Source organism: Pelophylax lessonae (assembly GCF_965119305.1).
Source record: "Pelophylax lessonae genome assembly, chromosome: 3".
Classification (NCBI taxonomy): Eukaryota; Metazoa; Chordata; class Amphibia; order Anura; family Ranidae; genus Pelophylax; species Pelophylax lessonae.
In genome coordinates, this window is record NC_138770.1 from 561,679,956 (window position 1) to 561,705,763 (window position 25,808).

Consider the following 25,808-nt stretch of genomic DNA (forward strand, 5'->3'; position numbering starts at 1 on the left):
TTTAGAACTGATGGCTTTAAAACTGTATGGCGTCACAAAGGGGAGGAGTACAAAGAAAAATGCATGGTGCCTACATTGAAACATGGTGGTGGCAGTGTCCTTCTGTGGTACTGCATGAGTGCTGCTGGTGTCGGAGAGCTGCATTTCATTGATGGTATCCTGAATTCACAGATGTACTTCTCTACATTGAAAAAAAAGATGCTACCATAACTCCATGTCCTTGGTTGTCATGCACACATCTAAGGCCACTGTTGCATCACTGAAGACGAACAGGGTGAAAGTGATTCAGTGGCCAAGTATGTCTGCTGATCTGAACCCAATTGAACACCTATGGCAGGCATGTCAAAAGTCTGGCTCGTGGGCCAATTGCGGCCTGCGGGTCGCTTTTAATACGGCCCCACAAGTAATTTGGAAAAATCTATTGTTGTGGCCCCTGTGAATCCCCAAGCGCTGTTTAGGACCCCTGGGATCTCTGGATCTTTCAACACCGCAGGACTGCACGTATGCCATATTAGTTCTTTTACCATAAATTTTATACATCCTCTTATATATGCTACTGTTTTGAATGACTTTCTGTAAGATCTGTAAGACTTTCAGTACCTTTCTAGCCTCTTACTTCCGCATTGTGTTCCACCATTCAGGTAGGTGGAACGCATATAGCTGCATGTCTCTTTAACATCTGATGACGTCATCACTAGGCGCCGCTCTGAGCGGCTATTTCAACCGACGCTGTGCACTCACAAGGTGTTCGTGCAACCGCTCGTTGTACATCCCTGTCTGACGCTGCCGATTTCTCCAGCTATCTTCCTATACCTGGATTGACCGGAGCCTCGCTACCTGATCCTTTACCTCGCTTACCAGCTAGTGATAAGTACCCCGCAGGGGATCCCTTCCTATCAAGTCACATGCTATCTATTCTTGCATATTAAGAACTGTTGCTAGACTCTAGGATATATGCACTACAATATCTATCACCTGCATCGTTACCTAGATTGCTAGCTCTTGAGCCTACTACCACCTGTAACTTATATCCTTGCATTAATTTAGCATCTCCTGTACACTTCATCTGCTATCCCCTACCACCTGTTACTTGTACATGATTGCTAACCCTCCTGCATACTATCTATCACCATCTGCTATCGCTCCTGCAACACTACTACCTGAGTGCCTATCATTAATTGCTATCACTACTCAAGCCTATTCCTTCAGTATATCACCTCAATACTATTGCATAGATATCTATCACTCCAGCAACATCTTATCTGAGTGTTTGTGTATGTTTATACTGAAGCGGGCTGAGCCACTGTGATGAGTCAGGAGAGTTGGATAAGGTGATTCAACAAATCTCTACAAGACTACTGAGTGGAAATTCTGCAGCTGCAAATCCAGTTCACTAAATCAAACCCCAGAGCGTTACAGATTGCACGAACCAGAAAAAATGGATTCAGCAGAATTAGCCACTCATGTGATGCACCTAACACAAAAGGTAGATGCATTAATTGTTTCTCTTACCGAAGTGCAAAAAGAAAATCAGACTTTGAGACAGCAGATAGCCCGTGTATCACAGCTCACTGCTGCTTAACCCCGTGAGCCCAAAATAAACCCTCCACAAGTGTTTACAGGTGATCGGAAAAAAATTAGTGAATTTAAAAACGCATGTCAATTGCTTTTTAATTTAAAACCTCGTACTTACAATACAGACCAAATTAAAGTCTGCACCACTATCTCATATATGTCAGGGGATCCACAGGCTTGGGCAGACTCTCTCTTTGAGAAAAATGACCCTCTTCTCAACTCCTATCCTGCGTTCCTAGCAGAACTCTCTAGCCTGTATGAAGACCCAAATAGGCAGAGTACTGCTGACAGCCAATTGAGGGCTTTAAAACAGGGAAGGAGACCTGTTGAAGACTTCGTAGCAGAGTTCAAGAGATGGACCCTTGATTCAGGGTGGAATGATGCATCTCTGTGAACCCAGTTCAGGCTCAGGTTATCCGAAGCCGTTAAAGACGAACTCGCCCGAGCGGATTTACCTGGCACTTTGGATGCCTTAATACAACTCAGTATCAATATTGACAGACGTTTACGAGAAAGGAAGGCTGAGAAAATGGGAGTACCATTACCCAATCCTTCTCGGTTTTCGTCCTTTGACCCTACTCCTATGGAGGTAGGAATCATACGCCCACCATTATCGTCTGTTGAACGAGCCAGGAGAAAATCTCAAAATCTCTGCATGTATTGCGCTTCCTCTGATCATCTGAAAAGCGTCTGTCCCCTTGTCCGCAAAAAAGAGGGTGAGTGTTCACATGTATTAATGGCGGGATTAACGACTTCTTTTTCTAATCCTTATCTTTTCATTCATTTGATCTTACAGTGGGACCAAAATAGAATCACTACCAATGCTATGATCGACACAGGATCTTGTGGGAACTACATTGATACTAGTTTTGTTGCTTTGAATAAAATACCAATTATTTCAAAACCTATTCCTGTCTCTGTTAGTTTAATTAACGGTATTCCGTTATCTTCTGGTCCAATTACCAATCAGACACAAGCACTTCTTGTTACTACTAACGAGTCTCATGTTGAGACCACCTCCTTTGATGTATTAACTTCACCACATTTTCCCATTATTTTGGGGCTTCCCTGGTTACACATACATCAACCAAACATTGATTGGAAAACGCGGACACTAACCTTCCCCTCTCACTATTGCGAGACCACGTGTAACCTCCAATCTTATAAAAAAATCCTGTCCATGGTGTCAGATGAAATCACACCACCACCATGCTATCAGGATCTATCTGAAGTCTTCCTTGAGAAAAATGCTCAAGTATTGCCTCCCCATAGGGACTATGATTGTTCTATTGATCTACTCCCTAACAGTAAACTACCTTTCGGACATGTTTATCCTCTATCTCAGGATGAACTTTCTCATCTTAAGGAATACTTGGATGAGAATTTAGCGAAAGGGTTTATTAGACCCTCTACTTCTTCCACAGCTGCAGGGCTTTTCTTTGTCCGCAATAAGGATCTAAGTCTCAGGCCTATCATTGACTATAGGCAGTTAAATACTATCACAATAAAGGATCGCTATCCTTTACCTCTCATTCCGGAACTCATTGAACAAGTGCGTGGAGCTACCTACTTTTCAAAGTTGGACCTAAAAGGGGCATACAATCTCATCCGTATCCGTAATGGGGATGAGTGGAAGACGGCATTGAGAACTAGATACAGACTTTTTGAATATCTAGTGATGCCCTTTGGATTGAGTAATGCTCCCGCAGCATTCCAGCGGTTTATAAATGACATCTTCAGAGACCTACTCGATGTTTGTGTTGTGGTATATCTGGATGATATACTCATTTACTCTCAATCCTTGTCTGAACATGTAAGACATGTAAGACTTGTGTTGTCCAGATTACTCGCACACAATTTATATGTAAAGCTGAAGAAATGCCTATTTCATAAGGAAGAAGTATTATTCCTAGGATACATCATATCAAAGAATGGCATCAAGATGGATATGAGCAAGATATCGTGTATTCTGGATTGGCCTGTACCAACAACTCGTAAGGCATTACAACGATTCCTTGGGTTCTCAAACTTTTATAGGAAGTTCATCAAGAACTTCTCTTCTATTGTAAGACCGCTCACACAACTTACAAGTGTGAAAAAACCATACAAATGGTCTGAAGAAGCAAATAAAGCTTTCCGCTTGTTAAAATCAAGCTTCACTTCTGCTCCCATACTACGCCATCCAGACCCATCCCTCCAATACATCCTAGAGGTGGATGCGTCAAATATAGGAGCATTTCTTTCCCAACGACCAACGAATACTTCACCACTCCACCCAGTTGCTTTCTTCTCTAAAGCACTAAGTAGCCCAGAGGTGAACTACCCAGTGGGTGAAAAAGAGTTGCTTGCCATAAAACTGGCACTTGAAAATTGGCGACATTTACTTGAAGGTACCCGGTTGCCAATACTCATATATACAGATCATAAGAATCTCCAATACCTTCAGACCAACAAGACCCTTTCCCATCGGCAGGTACGTTGGTCATTATTCTTCCTAAGATTCAATTTCTTAGTGACCTACACACCTGCAGATAAAAACAAGAAGGCGGATGCGTTATCACGGTTAACCGAAGATAACTGTGCTGAAATCCCTTCACTTCCTATAATACCCCATGACCGTATTATTGGTGTTGTTCGTTCCTTAAAGGAAGAGATTCTGCACAGTCTAGGACTGGATTCACCACCACCACAACTAAGTGCTGATGCAGAAGGCTTCCTCTACTTTGACAACAAACTCTACATACCTCCTGGTATGCGTACTAAAATCTTGGAACTATCACATGACGTACCTATGGCAGGACATATGGGTATGACTAAGACATTTAATTTGCTCACCAGGCAATTTTGGTGGCCTGGAATGAAGACGTATGTACAGAAATTTGTTTCCTCATGTGACATCTGTGCAAGGTCCAAAATTGACACTACAAAACCATCTGGTCTACTTTGCAGTCTATCAATACCCAAAGTTCCATGGGAAGTTGTGTCTCTAGACTTCATAGTAGATTTACCACCTTCCAAAGGATTTACAACCATCCTAGTGTCAGTGGACCATCTGACAAAGATGGCACATTTCATTCCTATTCGCAGACTACCTTCATCTAAGGAAACAGCGGAATTACTAGTGAAACATGTGTTCAAACTACATGGAATTCCAAAGACTCTTCTATCTGACCGGGGTTCACAGTTCACCTCTAAGTTTTGGCAAGCTCTATGTCATATACTACGTATTGAGCTAAAACTTACTTCCCCTTATCACCCACAGACCAATGGACAAACTGAAAGAGTCAACCAGTGTATTGAACAATATTTGCGTTGCTACACCTCATACCTACAGGATGATTGGGTGAACCTCCTCCCTTTGGCGGAATTTGCTTATAATAATGCAACCCACAGTACTACTAAGCAAAGTCCGTTCTACCTAAACTATGGGTTTCAACCCACACTTCTTCCACCACGCATCCTACCATCAAGTAATCCAGTAGCCTCTGACTATCTTACCCAAATAAAAGACTCTCTGGGTTTACTTAACACCACCATCTCACATGCTCATAGCCAACAAAAAAGGTACTACGACCTTCGTAGAAGACCTTCTCCTCAATATACTATTGGGGATCTTGTTTGGCTATCTACAAAAAACTTGAGGTTGAAAATCCCCAGTAAAAAGCTTGGACCTCTGTTTTTGGGACCTTTCCCAATCGAGAAACTCATTGGGACATCTGCAGTTCGACTTACTTTACTGGCAGATCTTAAGATACACCCCATTTTCCACGTATCTCTACTAAAGCCACATATACCCAACCAAGGAATTAGACCTACCATCTTGCCTCCACCTCCAGTACAAGTTGAAGGGGGAGAAGAATTTGAGATTAGGGAGATTTTGGATTCTCGTATCCACAGAGGAAAACTCCAATATCTCATCAGTTTGAAAAACTATGGACCCCAAGATGACACCTGGTTGGATGCTTCTGACGTTCACGCATCCAGGCTTATAAAAAGGTTCCACTCTAAATACCCTGAGAGACCAGTGCTATAGGCCTTCTGGAGCCGGCCTTATGGAGGGGGTACTGTAAGATCCTGGTACTTTCAGTACCTTTCTAGCCTCTTACTTCCGCATTGCGTTCCACCATTCAGGTAGGTGGAACGCATATAGCTGCATGTCTCTTTAACATCTGATGATGTCATCACTAGGCGCCGCTCTGAGCGGCTATTTCAACCGACGCTGTGCACTCACAAGGTGTTCGTGCAACCGCTCGTTATACATCCCTGTCTGACGCTGCCGAATCCTCCAGCTATCTTCCTATACCTGGATTGACCAGAGCCTCGCTACCTGATCCTTTACCTCGCTACCTGATCCTTTACCTCGCTTACCAGCTAGTGATAAGTACCCCGCAGGGGATCCCTTCCTATCAAGTCACATGCTATCTATTCTTGCATATTAAGAACTGTTGCTAGACTCTAGGATATATGCACTACAATATCTATCACCTGCATCGTTACCTAGATTGCTAGCTCTTGAGCCTACTACCACCTGTAACTTATATCCTTGCATTAACTTAGCATCTCCTGTACACTTCATCTGCTATCCCCTACCACCTGTTACTTGTACATGATTGCTAACCCTCCTGCATACTATCTATCACCATCTGCTATCGCTCCTGCAACATTACTACCTGAGTGCCTATCATTAATTGCTATCACTACTCAAGCCTATTCCTTCAGTATACCACCTCAATACTATTGCATAGATATCTATCACTCCAGCAACATCTTATCTGAGTGTTTGTGTATGTGCATACTGAAGCGGGCTGAGCCACTGTGATGAGTCAGGAGAGTTGGATAAGGTGATTCAACACATCTCTACAAGACTACTGAGTGGAAATTCTGCAGCTGCAAATCCAGTTCACTAAATCAAACCCCAGAGCGTTACACTTTCACACAAAATGATTGTCCATCCCGGCCTGCTGCATCCAATCCCAGTTTTTCCTGTTACTTGTGAATAGACTATTGTTAACACCCACCGCCCGCCCCCGCCAGCTTTATATCCCTTGCTCAATATGGCCTTGGACTTAGCCTGATTAGGGAGCTCTAAAAAACACAAATAAATCCGGCGCTAGTATGACAGGACCAGTGCCCTCTCCATGATAATTAGTATAACACCTGGGGTTCAAGTAGCAGCTGTGTGGGAACAAAACACACCAGGAGGGATGTTCAAAAGTATCAGTCACACAAGGGCTAACCACATATAAGCGCTATATGAACCCACCGATGATGATTAATGATGGCAGCAATAATAGTCACACCAATGTAGTAAATGGAACATTGAAAAGTTGTCAGGACAACCATACGAGAAGCAGGCACTCCTCACGCTCCCCTGGATTGGGTCACTGCACCAGCGGCTCTATAGCGGTTCAAGCCTCGTTTTGGTCCTCCTTCTCTAAGAGTCTGCTGTCATGTCTGGGTCCCCTTCCTGTTCAGCACTCATTGTGGATGATTGGAGCGGCCACAGACTGTGATCCTCCTTGCCTCCTATACCGGGCATTGTGTGATCCCTTTTCGACCCTTCCCTATTCAGGATTGAGGCATTCCATTATCATCTCCTCACAGCCTGAGCAAGGCACAACTGTCCACACTGCTGCATTGTTCCTGGATGGTTTTATGCCATTGCACACACACTTGATTGTCACTAAGCTGTGAGTTTTTAACCCCTTATTTTGGCTTCACCATTGCAGATCCAATGGGGGTCATTGTACGAGGTGTACTGCTGTTTTATACATACATGGAACTGATTTTGCATAAAAACCTTTTAATGTTCTATTTACTACATTGGCATCATTCATGACTATTATTGCTGCCATCATTAATCATCATCGGTGGGTTCATATAGCATCTATATGTGGTTAACTCTTGTGTGACTGATTAGGGAGTATGCATGCTCCAAATTGAGATGAATACATTGTAAAATCTCTGTTGATGTCAGTTGGTCTAAATCAAATATATAAATATATTTGGACACAACATACTTAATGTTATGTTCCTGTTCATATTTTCTTAACTTAAAAGTTGAAACACAACCTTTATTACCAAAAATATGTAATGTACTTTACAATGTTCCTGACATATATTTCAGCTTCCTGGATTTTTTTTTCCGTCTGTCCTTCAGATTTGAAAGGCAGAGCAATTTAACACCTGTGTAGATTTGTCATCCATGTTACGAAATGAAAAGCATGCAATAAACTTTTCATAAAATAGTTAATTTGCATTTAATTTTAATGGTCCACAGAATGTCAGGCAAAATGGTCGCCCCTCCCGCATGTTCACTTCATTAAATCTGACCCTCTTTGAAAAAAGTTTGGATACCCCTTACCTATGGGGAATTCTGAAGAGACAAGTTGAGCATCACTCTCCATCCAGCATCCAGGCTCTGAAAGAGGTTGTTCTTGAAGAATGGAAAAAGATACTTGTTGCAAAGAGGTTTATTAACTAAAGCTAGAGAGAACAGAATCAGTCACAATGCTGTAGAGAAACCAATCAGCTTCTAACCTCAGCTTGTTTAATTGAACTTTAGCAATAAAACCTGGAAGCTGATTGGTTTCTCTGCATAATTGTGACTAATTTTGCCCTCTCTAGCTTTAGTAAATAAACTCCAATATGTCACCAACTTGTCCATTCCATACCTAGAATACTTGGTGCTGTCCTTACAAATCATGGAGGTCATACAAAATACCAGATGTAGTAGTTTTTGTTGTGGGGTGTATTCATTTTTGCATCAACTAATTTGAGTAAAACTGAAGATGTTGTAGTCTAAGTTATTCAATCAAGCTTACTTTCATGTAATGAAGCTAAACAAATGTTCTAAAAAACTCAGTTTTGTTAAAACTTTGGAAATTGTTCTTGTGTTCATTGAGATATTGAAAAAAAATCTTACTTTTCCAAAGGGATGTACTCCTTTATGCTGAGCACTGTATATACAGTATATATATATATATATCGTTAGGTACAATGGGGACTCAACCAACATTGAGTTGATTGGGGTGTCCTAGATTTATTGCTATGTTGTCAAGTGGAAAGGCAAGATGCGCTTTAAATATTTACCAAGTGTTTTTGTTTTTTTTCAGGGTGGAAGATCATGATGACCTGATGCCAATTTTTATGTGTCACAATGATACCCTAAAAGCCACCTATGGAGAATATTTTCTTGCAGAATTAATCAAAGCGCAAGATGAACAGAACCATGCTGTCGTCTGTGAGGTCAGCTTGATTATTTGTTGTTTGTTGTAATTTATATGTCTGCTAGCTTTTTTCAATGTTGTGCTTAACCCGCGGTAGGCAAATTATTCAGTCAAATTAAATATACGTGAGAAAGTAAAAAACCTGACTGCAGCACTTACTGATATTCACGGATAAATATTGAATGACAAAAAATAAATAGCGTTGCGCTGTTAGAAAAACATTTAATTCAATATATAGAATGTATAACAAACAAATCAAAAAATAATAAAGTCCTATAAATGAAATACCCACCAAAAGTCTGCAAAATCTTCATGCAGCTGCTGTGCACCAACCACCAAGTGATTATAATGTCGCTTACCAAATCCTTAGACACCCACAACTCAAGAGATCTAAATCAGCATTTAAAAGATGACAGATTCCCACTTGGATGGATAAATTGATGGCTCCAGCTCTCTTCCAATTGCACCTTAGCAAGCCTCACTCTCTCATGAATGCCCCAAAAGTGGTCACTGGATCGCTTATAATGTACTGCTCTCAACAGCAAAAACATATACCAAGGAAAGAGCAAGAAAAAAAAAAAAAAAACATTTATTAGTAAACCAAGTGATAACGACACCGCTAAATTCTGCCCTACATACGTTTTGTCCGACAGGACGTCTTCCAAGGGGCAACAGAGGGTGTTCTAATCCCACTTCACTCTATCCAAAACACCTTAACACCTTCCCTGCCCGGCCTATAGCAGAATGATGGCTGGGCGGTGGCTTTAAGATCCTGACTGAAAATCATATGGCGTCCTCTCAGAAAGTGCAGCTTGCGAGATCCACAGGACACAGGCGATGAATAACCACTGTACTGGCCCGGAGGTCCTTGATGATGCCCTGTGGGAGGGCGAAACGCGGTGACATAATGATGTCACTTCCGGTTGCCGTGGAATGCATTGTGGTTATGGCGTTCGCGGAAGCACATTGCTGTTTACATCCTGTTATATGAATACCATTTTGTAAGTATGTTTTTATTGCGCTATTAAACTGCAACCCTACGGTACTTCACTATTGGCTCCTTCTCTTTGTTCTGCACTTGAGGATTACTGGAATATCGTAGAGGCTACTGGAGAGTTCTTGCTGGGGGGGTCCATTGTTTCTGGTAAGGAGGGACACAAAAGGGGGTGTGTGTAACATCACTTTATATGGATTTTATACATATATACACGTTTACATGATGCCAGCGCTGTTTTTTTAAAATATATTTTTCACATTTACAAGTGATTTATGCTTGGTGCACAGCTGCTGCTATTATTTCCTCTTTTTCACTTTTATTTCACTATAGCGTGAGTGTATATATATATATATATATATATATATATATATATATATATATATATACAGTGGGTACGGAAAGTATTCAGACCCCCTTAAATTTTTCACTCTTTGTTATATTGCAGCCATTTGCTAAAATCATTTAAGTTCATTCTTCTTCCTCATGAATGTACACATAGCACCCCATACTGACAGAAAAACACAGAATTGTTGACATTGTTGCAGATTTATTAAAAAAGAAAAACTGAAATATGACATGGTCCTAAGTATTCAGACCCTTTGCTGTGACACTCACATATTTAACTCAGGTGCTTTCCATTTCTTCTGATCATCCTTGAGATGGTTCTACACCTTCATTTGAGTCCAGCTGTGTTTGATTATACTGATTGGACTTGATTAGGAAAGCCACACACCTGTCTATATAAGACCTTCCAGATCACAATGCATGTCAGAGCAAATGAGAATCATGAGGTCAAAGGAACTGCCTGAAGAGCTCAGAGACAGAATTGTGGCAAGGCACAGATCTGGCCAAGGTTACAAAAAGATTTCTGCTGCACTTAAGGTTCCTAAGAGCACAGTGGCCTCCATAATCCTCAAATGGAAGACGTTTGGGACGACCAGAACCCTTCCTAGAGCTGGCCGTCCGGCCAAACTGAGCTATCGGGGGAGAAGAGCCTTGGTGAGAGAGGTAAAGAAGAACCCAAAGATCACTGTGGCTGAGCTCCAGAGATGCAGTCAGGAGATGGGAGAAAGTTGTAGAAAGTCAACCATCACTGCAGCCCTCCACCAGTCGGGGCTTTATGGCAGAGGAGGAGAGCGGAGGGAGGTCACGCGAGTGCACAGCAGCGCTCTGAAATAAGGTATTCCACTGAATATTTTTATAAAAAACAGACACTGCACAGTGTAACTTCCTGTAACAGAGGGGATTTCAGGATTTGTGATTAAAGATTTTTTTACAGCCACAGCTGAATAGTGGCGGGAGGGGAGGGGCAGGGAGAAGCTGGCTCACACACACACACACAGACTCCCGAGCTGACAGGTAGGGAGAGAGGAGGAGAGGGGGAGAAAGGAGAGACTGTGGGATGGCGGAGGCACGTAAACTGACCATGGTATCATGAATCAGCAGCCATGATTACTGTGGTCAGTACACTAAGAGGGACACAGGGACAGGCAGGAGCAACCAGGTATTTTACAGCACAGAAAGGGACAAATTACACAGTACAAGCACTATGCTGTATATCCTGTTTTAAAGGAACAGTATCTTTTTTTTATTTTTTATGGTTACAGACACTTTAATGTGGAATTTTAGGCTATGCTTAGACCTGCTCCCATCCCCTCCTAAATTATATTCTAACTACCCTGTGAGAGGAAGATGCATATACTTGCCTATTCTCAGGGTGCACCGGTCTGGTCACATGATCTCAGGGGAGAAGGGAGATCGCCGACAATGGCTTCAGTGTCTTTATGGTGACATCAACCATAGGCTTACTGTGGGGCATCCATTGTCGGCTATCCCTCCACTACACTGAAGCCACTGCTCAGAGCTGATCACCTGACAAGACGACCCCCCCCCCCCCCCAGAATAGGTAAGTATATGCATCTTCCTCTCACAGGGTAGTTAGAATAAGATTTAGGAGGGGGTGGGAGCAGGTTTAAGCATAGTTAGCAATAAGCCTGCAATTCCAGTTTAACTGAATGACATTTCATTTGTCTGCATATTATAAATATCTTAAAGATCTCCCCCCTTCACCTCCACCAAGGAGGTAGGAGGGGACAGAGAGATAAAATGTGGCTCTAAATGTGCCACCAGAAGGTACAGTACAGTTAAATAAATAGAAAACTTATTTAATCTTTATTAACAAATATCAAAACCCAATAGAATGCTACATACATAATAAATTGTGTAAAATGGATCGACAATTTTCGCGAACAGATGGCTTCCTCAGGATTCACGCCTTTTGACAATATGTTTGTTGTTTATCCAGTGGTAGCGATTAGCTCAGATATACAAAAGGACCTTATAGGCGTCCCCCCTATAGGTCAAACATACTGAGTCTCTTTTTACTAAGTAAAGGCACTCTCCTTAACCATACTCTCACACCGGGCCCCCTTTGGCGCAGGTTGCACTATTTATCAAAAAAGATAGTATGTCATCGCCCCCATGAGAGATACCACAATTAGTCAGTGATATCATTTAAACCTGGCCAGGGGTAATAGAACCAGCAGCACAAAAGAATCCTGTCCATTCACACCCTCCTGGGCAGCAAATCTCCTTTCCAATATGGCACCCCAAGGGGGCATGGCTTACTATCTTTTTTGATTAACGCAAGAACCTTGAAGACATGTGTGGATGTTTGACCTATAGAGGATGTGCCTGTCATATCCTTTTATATATCTGAGCTAGGTTCATTTATAGGTGTTGCTATCCCTACCACTGGATAAACAATAAACAAACTGTCAAGAGGTGAGGAACCTGAGGAAGCGACTTGTTTGCGAAACGCCTTGATCCATTTTACGCCATTTATTATATACATGTTTATTGATTTGGACACATGGCGCTGAATTTTATTGTGTTTTTTAACTTTGTTAACAACGACTTATTTTTATATTGATATTGACTGTCACTGTACTCTCTCTGCCGGCCCATTTAAAGTTCCATTTTATCTCTCTGTCCCCTCCTACCTCCTTGGAGGAGATGAAGGGGGGAGATCTTTAAGTCTTTCACACGGTGCCTGCTGAATATATACACCTTGAGGGTCCCACCACTACTATTATTTCATTGCATATTATAAACACCTTTATTCATTCTTTGTTGCATCTCATTGCAGCTGATCTCCTTCAGTCTCTTTACAACCAGTTAATGTCTACATGCATGCAATTCAGCAATGCAATGGATCATGGATGCATATTGTGTTGTAGTCTCCATTGGAGACATGTTGACCACAAAAGAGCACACCTGAGAGAGGGAGACAGATAGAACGTTGTAATCCACATGGCAGGTTATCACTGAACAGGCGAACAGGCACAAATAGCTGCGTCCACCGACAGCCTGTCATTGTAGTGTACAGCCTCAATGGCTACTGCTATCTGCACACAGCTGTCAATCCCAGCAGCAGGAATCAATAGATTCCTGCTGCTGATATTCCCAGCACGGCAAAACGCCAAATGAATGCATCTTACAAGTGCATTCATTTGGACAGTCCCCACACAGCCTCGTCTGGAACAGGCATTCTTCAACACAGGGGAAAAGCATCTAGGTTTGGCAGTTTTTTAATGCAGTGGTTGTCTTGGTTGTGTGCTCATTACGAGCACCTAATTCTGCCAGTACAGTATTTACTGAATAGGAGTTTGTGCTTATAAAGGTATCTAAACCCAAGAACAAATGTATATATTGCTGCTTACCATTCCTTTAATGTGGTGACTGCATTCACTTTTTTTTCCAAACTTGTTTAAAGTGCATACACTTTAACAGCCTCATAGCAGAATGGGTGACAGGAGTTCAGCCCAAAAGATCTGTCTCTTTTTACTGAGTAAAAGGTACTGTCCTCCTTAATTATGCTCCCACACTGGGGCATGTTGCATTATTGATGGTGCATCTCTGCCTAAGATGGTTACTGCAGTCTCACTGGGATCCAGGGCCCATGCAAGGCACAAGTTTCCTCAAGGTGTCATTGGAGCTCATACAAACCAGTTCCCTCCAGGGTTCCCTCTAGTGGCAGCCCCAGCACCACCTGAGGTAAAAATGCAGTAAAAACGCAGCAGTGGTCAACTCACCATTGCTCATTCCAGCACAAAGAGGAAGTTACATAGCTTCTTGTGCAGCAAGCCCAACAAAGGAAAGGACACTGACAGCATAGAAACATAGAAACATAGAATGTGTCGGCAGATAAGAACCATTTGGCCCATCTAGTCTGCCCAATATATCTGAATCCTATGAATAGTCCCTGGCCCTATCTTATATGAAGGATAGCCTTATGCCTATCCCATGCATGCTTAAACTCCTTCACTGTATTTGCAGCTACCACTTCTGCAGGAAGGTTATTCCATGCATCCACTACTCTCTCAGTAAAGTAATACTTCCTCATATTACTTTTAAACCTTTGCCCCTCTAATTTAAAACTGTGTCCTCTTGTGGTAGTTTTTCTTCTTTTAAATATGCTCTCCTCCTTTACCGAGTTGATTCCCTTTATGTATTTAAAAGTTTCTATCATATCCCCTCTGTCTCTTCTTTCTTCCAAGCTATACATGTTAAGGTCCTTTAACCTTTCCTGGTAAGTTTTTTCCTGCAATCCATGTACTAGTTTAGTAGCTCTTCTCTGAACTCTCTCTAGAGTATCTATATCCTTCTGGAGATATGGCCTCCAGTACTGCGCACAATACTCCAAGTGAGGTCTCACCAGTGTTCTGTACAGCGGCATAAGCACTTCTCTCTTTCTACTGCTTATACCTCTCCCTATACATCCAAGCATTCTGCTGGCATTTCCTGCTGCTCTATTACATTGTCTTCCCACCTTTAAGTCTTCTGAAATAATTACTCCTAAATCCCTTTCCTCGGATACTGAGGTCAGGACTGTGTCAAATATTCTATATTCTGCCCTTGGGTTTTTACGCCCCAGGTGCATTATCTTGCACTTATCCACATTAAATTTCAGTTGCCAGAGTTCTGACCATTCTTCTAGTTTTCCTAAATCCTTTTCCATTTGGCGTTTCCCTCCAGGAACATCAACCCTGTTACATATCTTTGTGTCATCAGCAAAAAGACAAACCTTACCATCGAGGCCTTTTGCAATATCACTTATGAAGATATTAAACAAAATTGGTCCCAGTACAGATCCCTGAGGTACCCCACTGGTAACATGACCTTGTTCTGAATGTTCTCCATTGACTACAACCCTCTGTTGTCTGTCACTCAGCCACTGCCTAATCCACTCAACAATATGGGAGTCCATGCTCAATGACTGCAGTTTATTGATAAGTCTTCTATGTGGGACAGTGTCAAAAGCCTTACTAAAATCTAGATATGCAATGTCTACTGCACCTCCACCGTCTATTATTTTAGTCACCCAGTCAAAAAAATCTATAAGATTTGTTTGACATGATCTCCCTGAAGTAAACCCATGTTGTTTTTCATCTTGCAATCCATGGGATTTAAGATGTTCCACAATCCTATCCTTTAATAGGGTTTCCATTAATTTGCCTACTATTGATGTCAGACTCACTGGTCTATAGTTGCTCGATTCCTCCCTACTACCTTTCTTGTGAATGGGCACGACATTTGCCTATTTCCAATCTTCCGGGACGACTCCTGTTACTAATGATTGGTTAAATAAATCTGTTAATGGTTTTGCCAGCTCACCACTAAGCTCTTTTAATAATTTTGGGTGTATCTCATCAGGACCCTGTGACTTATTTGTCTTCACTTTAGACAGCAATCTTAGAACGTCTTCCTCTGTAAAGACACATGCATCAAACGATTCATTAGTCATCCTTTCAAGTGGAGGTCCTTCTCCTTCTTTTTCTTCTGTAAAAACTGAACAGAAGTATTCATTAAGGCAGTCGGCTAGCCCTTTATTCTCTTCTACATACCTTCCGTCCTTTGTTTTTAATTTAGTTATTTCTTGTTTTAATTTCCTTTTTTCATTTATATATCTGAAGAATGTCTTATCCCCCTTTTTCATAGACTGAGCTAGTTTTTCTTCTGCCTGCGCTTCAGAAGTTCTTATAACTTGCTTGGCCTCTTTCTGCCTAATCTTGTAGATTTCCTTATCTTCATTGCTCTGGGTTTTTTATAATTACAAAATGCTAGCTTTTTATTTTTAATGATTTGGGCCACTTCTGCTGAGTACCACAGTGGTCTCTTCCTTTTTTTGCTTTTATTGACAAGTTTAATGCAATTTTCTGTTGCCTTCAATAATGCACCTTTTAAGTAGTCCCATTTCTCCTGGACTCCATGTAATCCGTTCCAGTCTGATAAGGACTCATTTATGACTAATTTCATTTTTGAAAAGTCTGTTTTTCTAAAATCTAAAACTTTTGTTTTTGTGTGGTGTGACTCTTTCACAGTTCTTATATTAAACCACACTGACTGGTGATCACTAGATCCCAAGGTTTCGCCTACAATGACATCATATACCGAATCCCCATTTGTGAATACCAAATCCAAAATGGCCTCCCTCCGGGTTGGCTCCTCAACCACTTGTTGCAGAGACAACCCCAGTAGGGAATTTAGAATATCTGTACTCCTGGTAGAACTTGCTATTTTGGTTTTCCAGTTTATATCTGGAAGATTGAAATCTCCCATAATGATAACTTCTCCTTTCATTGTCATTTTAGCTATTTCTTCAACTAGTAGATCATCTAGTTCTTCAACTTGACCAGGTGGTCTATATATCACACCTACACGAGTTACTGCATGATTAGCAAACTGCAACGTAACCCAAACTGACTCTATGTTGGCCTCACCAACTTGTATTAGGTTAGATTTAATGCTATCTTTCACACACAGGGCCACTCCTCCTCCTTTCTTGCCTTCTCTGTCTCTTCTGTATAAAGAGTACCCTGGTATGGTTATGTCTCATTCATTTCTTTCATTAAACCATGTCTCCGTAACAGCCACTAAATCTACATTCTCAGATGCCATTATTGACCCAAGTTCATTGATTTTTTTACCTAAACTGTGAGCATTTGTAGACAGGACTCTGAGCTTGTCATTTCTTAACCTCTGTGCTTCTGACCTGTTCTGGCATTGTTTCGGGGGGCAATTGGACTCTTGTATTTTCACTCTTTTGCCCTCCCCCCCTTCCTAGTTTAAATACTCTTTCGCAAATTCTTGGAGTTGTTCACTAAGTACATTTGTTCCTTTGAGAGAAAGATGCAAACCATCTTTTTTGTACAGTTCCTTTCTATTCCAAGTAGAGCTATCATGAGAAACAAAGCCAAATCCTTGCTCTTGACACCATTTACTAAGCCATATGTTGAACTCCTTTATGCGTCTCTGCCTATCATTCTGAACATTATGCACAGGCAGAACTTCAGAAAATGAAATGGTGGATGCAAAATCCTGTACGTCATTACCAAGTGTGATAAAAGATTTTTTCACCTTGACACTTCATTGCAAGCCAGGTCATTTGTCCCTAGATGGACAAGAACATCCACGTCCCCTTCCTGCTTTGCTTGCTTAACAATATTAATAATACGTCTTCTATCTCGTCTAGCAGTAGCACCAGGGAGACATCTCACAAAACCATTTTCTTTAAGCTCCACACTTCTTATGATTGAATCACCCAGCAACAGCTGCTTCCTTTGAGACTTCACTTTATCTTTTTTGTCCTTGGCTGCAGTCTTGCATACATTAGACATAGGAGTCGATGGTTTCTCACCCTCTGTGCTTGAGTCCATATCCATGTTGTCCTTACATTCTGAGAGTGCTGCAAATGAATTATGGAGAACCACCGACTGTGGGACATGTCTTCTATCCACCACTCTAAGTCTTCCAGAACCTACAGTAACCCATCTGTCATTTCTGGGGGTCCTCTGTGGCAGTGGCATTGCAGCAGTCCCAGCTGGAGTTTGTTTAACAGATAATTTAAATATCTCTGATTTCAAAAATGCAATTTCCTGCTGCAGTAAGGAGAATTGCCTACAGATCTGACAGCATCCGAATCTCCAAAGAGTGGAACATGAAATAAATGCACAACAATTCCTGCACTGAACCAAGTCTGCCATTTTAAAGAGGAGAAAAAAAAATTGTAAATTTAAGTCAAACAAATCTTACCTTTTTTTTTATTTTTTCCACCTTCCAGCCTACCTCCTGACTATCTCCTGCAATATCTCTTCACTGTACTTAAAATGTTGTACTTGAATGGAGTACTTGCAGATATTGAATTAGGCCAGCTAATGAGTATGTCTCTAAATATACACACACTCCTTCACAGCTTCTCCCCCAGCAACAAATGTAACACCTTAATGAGCTGGTCTCATTAGCAAATGCACAATAGCAAACACCTGACCAAATTCCTTACCTCTTCTCAAGCAATGGTCAGCAAAAAAAAGATGAGTCAGTTGCAAACTCCAAGCCAATCTCTATCAGTATCTCTTCAATCTCTTCAGTCTCCTGCAATATCTCTTCACTGTACTTAAAATGTTGTACTTGAATGGAGTACTTGCAGCTACTGCACCTTACTGCACTTCTTGGTAAGAAGTACAGTCCACTGTCTGGACCTGGTAACTGCAGGGAAAGAGTTTTGGAAATGGCACTTGAGCCCTGCTTACAGACAGGTTTACTTAAGTCAACCAGTTGCAAAGCTATGGACATTCAAGTATTTACTTGTGTGTAACAAACAGTAAATGGGTTTTAAAACGAGCCATCATTGACCTCTGTAGCTGCAAGCACCCTGGAGAAATTAATTCCAAAAAATTCAGGGCAGAGGCAGAGTGCCCAGCAGTAACAAGCCCTTGTTGATAACTGTTTTTATACATATACTGTATATACATTTAACTTGTATTATCTAAAAATATGTGCAGAGCACGTACATGATTTATGTGCAATACTACTGCTTTTGTAGTTTTTGCTCTTTGTTTTTCTTTCTTACCAAATACATTCCTAGTAGTGACTTCTTAACCATATATTTTTGCATTTTGTTTTGGAGCTAATTATAACAGAAAATTAGTCATTTGCTTACTAGCTAATTGCAAACAGCAACACAATAAATAATAGATTCATGTCACAAGCTTCCAGATCTGGATTGGGCAAAAAAAGACATTTTAGCAATAACCGTAGATTCTTGCCACCACAGTTGTAAATTGGATAGATTAGCCCAAGTGAGCCAAAGCTAATGCCAGTTTTTCCTGCAGAGTATAAAGCTGGCAAGTCCTCTTTTCACATATGGTAGATGGATTGGTTAATCAGCCTTTGCTGAGTGTTGGCCTCAAATTACACAATAGCCAAAGAACTGCTATACCCTAGCCTTTGTTCACATTAGGCACAAACTGCCAGTCAGTTTATCCGAGAGAGGGACAACAAGGCAACATTCTTGGGTTGGATTCCACATTTGATTTATTTATATGACAACCAGATTGTTACTTGTTTGGGTTATAAAAATATGAAATAGTATAAATGGGGGAAGTGATTTGACACTTTTTTTCTGATGGCCATTGTTATCAGATTTTTGATTCATTATAACATGTTCCTTTACCAAAAAAATAAAAGGCAGCTTTTCAGTAGAGTAGTCCAGTTTTCTGTAAGTCAGATTCCTAGGAAATAATAATATCACAAATGCTGAACTGATAGGGTACATTCACAGGCCACATATACTTTATGTGCTTGCTTGCCTATTTATTATTAAATGGGAATAAGCTTTACCAGAATTCCTAGTCCAACATGAAGAAATAACCAGACAGGTTATGTTGAAGTAGGCCAGAAGAAAGCAAAAAGCTCTTCAATAAATCAGCACAAAACAGCCTTCTTAAAACAGAGGACATCTTTATTTCTCTTTCGTTCACTGATGGACTCCATGTCTTCTTAGACTCTTGGGCTTATGCTGCTCTCTCTTCAGGAGTAGGACTAGACGAGTTATGCAAAACAACTATTTAAGCCCCTAGGCCAACTGTACATTTAGAACAGCTTTAGAACTTTAGAACTTAGCACATATAGCATAGATAGAGACTGATATTTTATAACTGTGTATTCCAAACTGCATACATCTATTTCAGGCTTCTTGGCCATTAGCATTTCAGTTCACAGACTGGAATTTGTGATAGACGTGAGACATGTAGATCTTTTCTATTTTAGGAAGGTCTGATGGGCTTCACACAGGTTTAATGAAGGGATACTTGGTTCCTTTGACTTACCTCATTATATCCTCTCTGGTATTACTTTACTTTCTGGTTGTTCCCCTAGGCCTACTTCATAGTAGCCAGTGTGTCCATGAATTGCACTGACAATGGCCAACAACCAAAAAATAGCTGTATTTGTCATCTACTCATCTATCTATCTATCTATCTATCTATCTATCTATCTATCTATCTATCTATCTATCTATCTATCTATCTATCTATCTATCTATCTATCTATCTATATATATATATATATCTCACTGCTTATATACAGTGTAATATAGAAACTAAAAATAAATATATTCCTAAGAGTATATGCTATTAGTCAGACTTCAGTACGTCCTAGTACACTAGTACATGTACGCAGAATATCAAAAAAGTCTTAGCAAGGTGAGAACATGTGATCTTTAGCCATCTTCTGGAACATTTATTCAAAGTATTGAAGGACCAGCATGATGGCTAGGAAACTAGCATTTGCAGAATGAGGGGTCATCAATGGCACCCTCCGTGTTTCTTGCAGGAGAGGTTTCCTTTAAAAATGCCAATCCGCCCAAAACTGGTACTCTAGCTTCAGTTAAAGTGGTTGTAAAGCTCAGACATGAAATATGAACAAAGCATATCCCTCTAAAGTGTTTACTTGTCTCAATTAAAAGCACTAAGAGTAAGTTCTCTCTGCTGCTTAGTTCCTCTTCTACTAGCATGAATCACGTCTGACAAATTTTTCCTGAAGCCAAGAGAAAAAAGGTGACAGGGCGGGGATCTCCAACTTGACAGCCTCAGCTCTGTTACTGTGTGTTGTGGGAAGGGGGGTGTGTCCCTTCCTTTCAATCACCTATCAAAGCTCTCCTCACTCCTTACTTTCAGCTTTCCGACCCCTTTTTTCTGAACTCTCAGACAAGCTTAAAAATTTAGCACTTTGAAAGGACATAGAGAAGAGAAGACTTTAGACAAACCGGTACAACTTATGTAGGAGGGTTTTGTTTAATCTCTGTGTATCACCTGAGGCCAGTCATTTCACTGGGCATATGTAAGGGTTTACAACCACTTTAAAACTGATATATTTTATCTCCTAGAGTCTCCAGTACTGTACTAAGGTTTCTGCACACAAATGTCCAGCTCTACCCAATTGCAGCAGTAATTATGTTTGGTTTCGATCTTGTTGCTGAATTTTTAATTCCTAATGTTTTATGAAAACAATGAAATAGAAGGTAAGAATTCCCATAGGAACATCTACCTGTTTATGTCTCCAGAAGGTACACAGAGTAACTTGTGATTCAGCCAAGATCTATTGTTACCTGAAACACGAAGATTGTATACACTGACCATATGGAGAAAAGTTTGTTTGGGGGGGTTTCTGGAGTTACACTTAAAAGGGCAGCTCACTTAGATCTGATATTGCATTTATAGATAGTGTTTTCTTCTGAGTTGCCTGCTAGCTACTTGTATATTTCCGTGCCATAGTCGCTGTCTCTTTTTCCTGCCCTCCTTGTAGTATTTCCATTGTTCATGTCCAACTTGGGGTGTTCTCGCTTCATAGTATAAAATAAAAGGGAAACTCCCAAATCCTTAGGTAAAAAGTGACACACCTATCTATAGCAGCTGTGAAGGTCTATCTAACCCAAGTGCAGAGATCTCAGGAGTTCTTCAAGGATTATAAGAAACCCCTAGGTGGTAGTCTCCAGCATCTACCAAAGACTAGATAACCAGGTTTGGGTGAAATTTTCCTTGAAATGTAAAAAGAAACAGTAATTATTGTACAATTACAGCTAGGGCTTTTTCACACGGCCGCTCTGATTTTTTATTCCGCTGTGGCACATTTTTTTCATGGACACGGACGACACTTGTGTCATCCGCTCCGTATGTCCGCATATCATCCCATCCGTTTGCGGATGATATACAGACATAATGTATGTCTATGGGGATTGCGGATGTCAGCGGATGACACCGCTGACATCCGATTTTGCATCCGTTCCGTTTTTTTAACGGAAGAAAAATAGGGTTCTGTTCCGTTCCAAAAAACGGAACAGAACTGAAAGGCTGAAAATCGGATGTCAGCGGATGGTCATCCACTGACATCTGCAATCCCATTGACATACAGTACATTATGTCAGTTTTTCATCCGCAAAAAAATGGAATGAAATACGGACATACGGAGCGGCCGTGTGAAAGAGCCCTCCACATAAATATAAATATTATTAAATTGATAGCGTTTGTAATCAGTACAGCCATTTTGGCTTTTCATTGTGTATATACTGTAAGCCTATGAAGTCAACCTAACTATGTCTATTGCAAGAGCTGTTATGCTGTAGAAATACTCTGCAGCATTAACTTATACTGGGTATAAGGTATGGTCCTTTAAAATGACTTGCATCAGATTAAAAATCTCTGCCACTGCTTTGGTTAGTTTTACCAATACATGTGGCATACAAGTAGCTCCTAAAGGCATAGTTCACCTTTACTAAAAACTGCCTATGCAGGTAAGGGGTGTCTTTAGGTAAAAACAAACTGCTGCGTCGCTTTGACCAAAGTTCAATAATGCCCTTCCTATAAGTTTAGACCATTTAGGTACCTCCCAAAGCCTGGCCAAAAAACTCCCTGAAATTGTACCTTCCTGTCCTGCCTTGTTGCTAGTATATTGCTGAGAGACTCCCAGATGTTACTGTTCCATAACAAGAGTAAGCTCCCAAACACTGAGCTCAGAGATACTGGGTCAGAGGGGAGAAAACGCATGTGAGGAGGTATGAATCAGAGAAGGAGCTTGCTCCTGTGATGGTGCAGGTGAACTGTAACAGCTGGGAGGCTTTCAGCAACATCCTCTTGGTTGACAGCAGGCAGTGGGTGGATTCTATAGCTAATAGCAGGCTGTCTGTTGGCCATGGATCCACCTGCTGTCAATTGCAAGAGGACTGGACCTGATGTGGAACTAGTGTTTCCGAATGTCCATCAGGCTCCGCCTACCCAACTTGGTACATGAATTTGTCATCTGCACTGACATTTGTTGTGACATTTGTTGAGGCATGAATTCCTCTTAATATATTTTTGTAGGTAGATTTAACAGCATTTGTCTTTTTGATTCTTTCTCTAGGATCATGGCACTGCAGTGGGTTTCATGAGTGTGAGTTGTGAGGTCAATGTCAAGTTGCTGCAAGATTCCTTTGACCTGGGACCTTTTCATGGTCTCTGCAAGCCGCACCCTGAAGATGTTCTAAAGGAAAAGGAGGAAACAGCCTCAGAGAAAGGTAGGACTATCTCCTAGTCTTAAAAATGAATTCCAGGCAGATGTAGAATACACAAATTAATAAAGCTCTGTATTGGTTAATAGATAAATTAGGATAAAAATATGTATTTTCTTTATCGCCCCTTTGAAGCATTGCTGGGCACAAGAATTCTTTGATTGTCAGGTTACACTGCTGCCTACAGGAGAAAGAGGCACTGGCAACCAAAAACTATTGGAAAACACAGGAAAACACAATCCACAACCATCATGCCTCAATTTTTTGTTAGTGTACTTAGGAGAGTGAATGTGTTTTCTTCAGCTCTGCTGTTCTTTGCTCGTTTGGAAGATATTTCTACTATCAATAGGTGCTGGTAGATTCATGCTGGATATGTTAAATCCTGGAAGTCTCTCTAGTCAGCCAACAAAGGCTGGTAGATTCATGCTGTGTGGGGGAATCAATGGTGGAGAAGGATCTAGGTGTTCTGGTAGATCAAAAGCTTAATATAAGCATGCAATGCCAAGCTGCGTTTTCCAAAGCAAGCAAAATCCTTTCTTGAATTAAGACAGACATGGACTCCAAATAAAGAGATATTATTTTACCCCTGTACAAATCATTAGTAAGACCTCTGGAATATGCAGTTAAGTTTTGGGCACCAGTTCACAAAAAGGATATCAGGGAACTGGAGAAAGTGTAGAGAAGGGCAACCAAACTGATAAGTCCCCTCCTTTTTTAATGCTTGAGAACATTCAACTATCGTAAGTGTAATTTTTATTGCTCAATAAATTGTTTAGTTGTATTACGCTATGAGAAGCCTATTTCTTTTTTCACTTATATCGTACTCCGAGCATCTGTACCCATACTGACAGGCTCTTCTGGATGTTTATGGAATACCATTAATGCTGAGTTTAACTACCTGTAATTGGTGTCAAAACCATCTGGTGAGTGCTTTGTGCATGTGAATGTGGAGGAGGGACTCACAAGTTCACGGGTGATTTCTTTGGTTTGGATGGTCTTGGAGGAGATTGAATACATTGGGGATTGTGTCGTTTGCAACATTAACTGGGACTTTTGAGCACCTTGTTTTTACTTATCACATTTTTATATATTTTTTGTTTTAATATATTTAAGATATCATTGTGTACTGGAAGCGTGGTCATTATAATTTTTTTGTTTATTTGTTAAGCCTTTTGCTTTATGATGTGCTGATTTATGTATATAACTTAATAATATTTTTTTGGGGTAATTTCTTTTGCACAAGTGTAGGGGTAGTAAGTCACCTCATTCATTATTTTATTTAAACTGATAAGAAGCATGGAGGAGCTCAGCTATGAGGATAGATTAGAGGAACTGAATTTATTCTCTCTTGAGAAGAGGAGATTAAGGGTGGATATGATCAACACGTATAAATACATAGTAAGCAGTGTTCCCTTTAAGGTGCGCGCGTGCGCGGACGCGCAGTGGAAATTACGTCCCGCGCAAGCACCTAGTTAGACGGCGCAGCCACAGACGGAGCGGCCAGGGAGCAGAGCGTGCACCCCGAGAGCACGCCCATCGTGTGACAATAGCGAATGAAAATTCGCTATTGTCATACGGGTCCTCCTCCTGGCCAATCAGGGAGCGGGTCCTCCCGCTTCCTGATTGGCCGAAAGGCCAACTTCATGCCATTGGCCGAGGAGGAGGCGCCGGGACTCGGGAGGATGGAGACGCGGGAAGCTGGAAGCCGGGGACTGAAGACAGAGTGCCGTGACCGTCCGTGAGGTAAGTGCACGGGGTCGCGGGGGGGCATTGCTGTGGCACTCTGCAATTTATTGGGGGCATTGCTGTGGCACTCTGCAATGTATTGGGGGCAATGCTGTGGCACTCTGCATTTTATTGGGGGCATTGCTGTGGCACTCTGCAATGTATTGGGGGCATTGCTGTGGCACTCTGCATTTTATTGGGGGCATTGCTGTGGCACTCTGCAGTTTATTGGGGGCATTGCTGTGGCACTCTGCAGTTTATTGGGGGCATTGCTGTGGCACTCTGCAGTTTATTGGGGGCATTGCTGTGGCACTCTGCAATTTATTGGGGGCATTGCTGTGGCACTCTGCAGTTTATTGGGGGCATTGCTGTGGCACTCTGCAATGTATTGGGGGCAATGCTGTGGCACTCTGCAATTTATTGGAGGCATTGCTGTGGCACTCTGCAGTTTATTGGGGGCATTGCTGTGGCACTCTGCAGTTTATTGGGGGCATTGCTGTGGCACTCTGCAATTTATTGGGGGCATTGCTGTGGCACTCTGCAGTTTATTGGGGGCAATGCTGTGGCACTCTGCATTTTATTGGGGGCAATGCTGTGGCACTCTGCATTTTATTGGGGGCATTGCTGTGGCACTCTGCAATTTATTGGGGGCAATGCTGTGGCACTCTGCAGTTTATTGGGGGCATTGCTGTGGCACTCTGCAGTTTATTGGGGGCATTGCTGTGGCACTCTGCAATTTATTGGGGGCATTGCTGTGGCACTCTGCAGTTTATTGGGGGCATTGCTGTGGCACTCTGCAATGTATTGGGGGCAATGCTGTGGCACTCTGTAATTTATTGGGGGCATTGCTGTGGCACTCTGCAGTTAATTGGGGGCATTGCTGTGGCACTCTGCA

The 25,808-nt window shown here is 41.5% G+C and overlaps 1 protein-coding gene across 1 annotated transcript in view; it reads left to right on the forward strand.

The window, feature by feature from the left end:
* The window catches only part of CFAP61 (cilia and flagella associated protein 61), a 612,448-nt gene that overhangs the window by 60,634 nt on the left and 526,006 nt on the right, over nt 1–25,808 (forward strand). Inside the window, 2 exon segments of the mRNA XM_082249457.1 lie at nt 8,691–8,823; nt 23,041–23,194. Of these exon segments, the coding sequence (XP_082105583.1) occupies nt 8,691–8,823; nt 23,041–23,194 (287 nt within the window).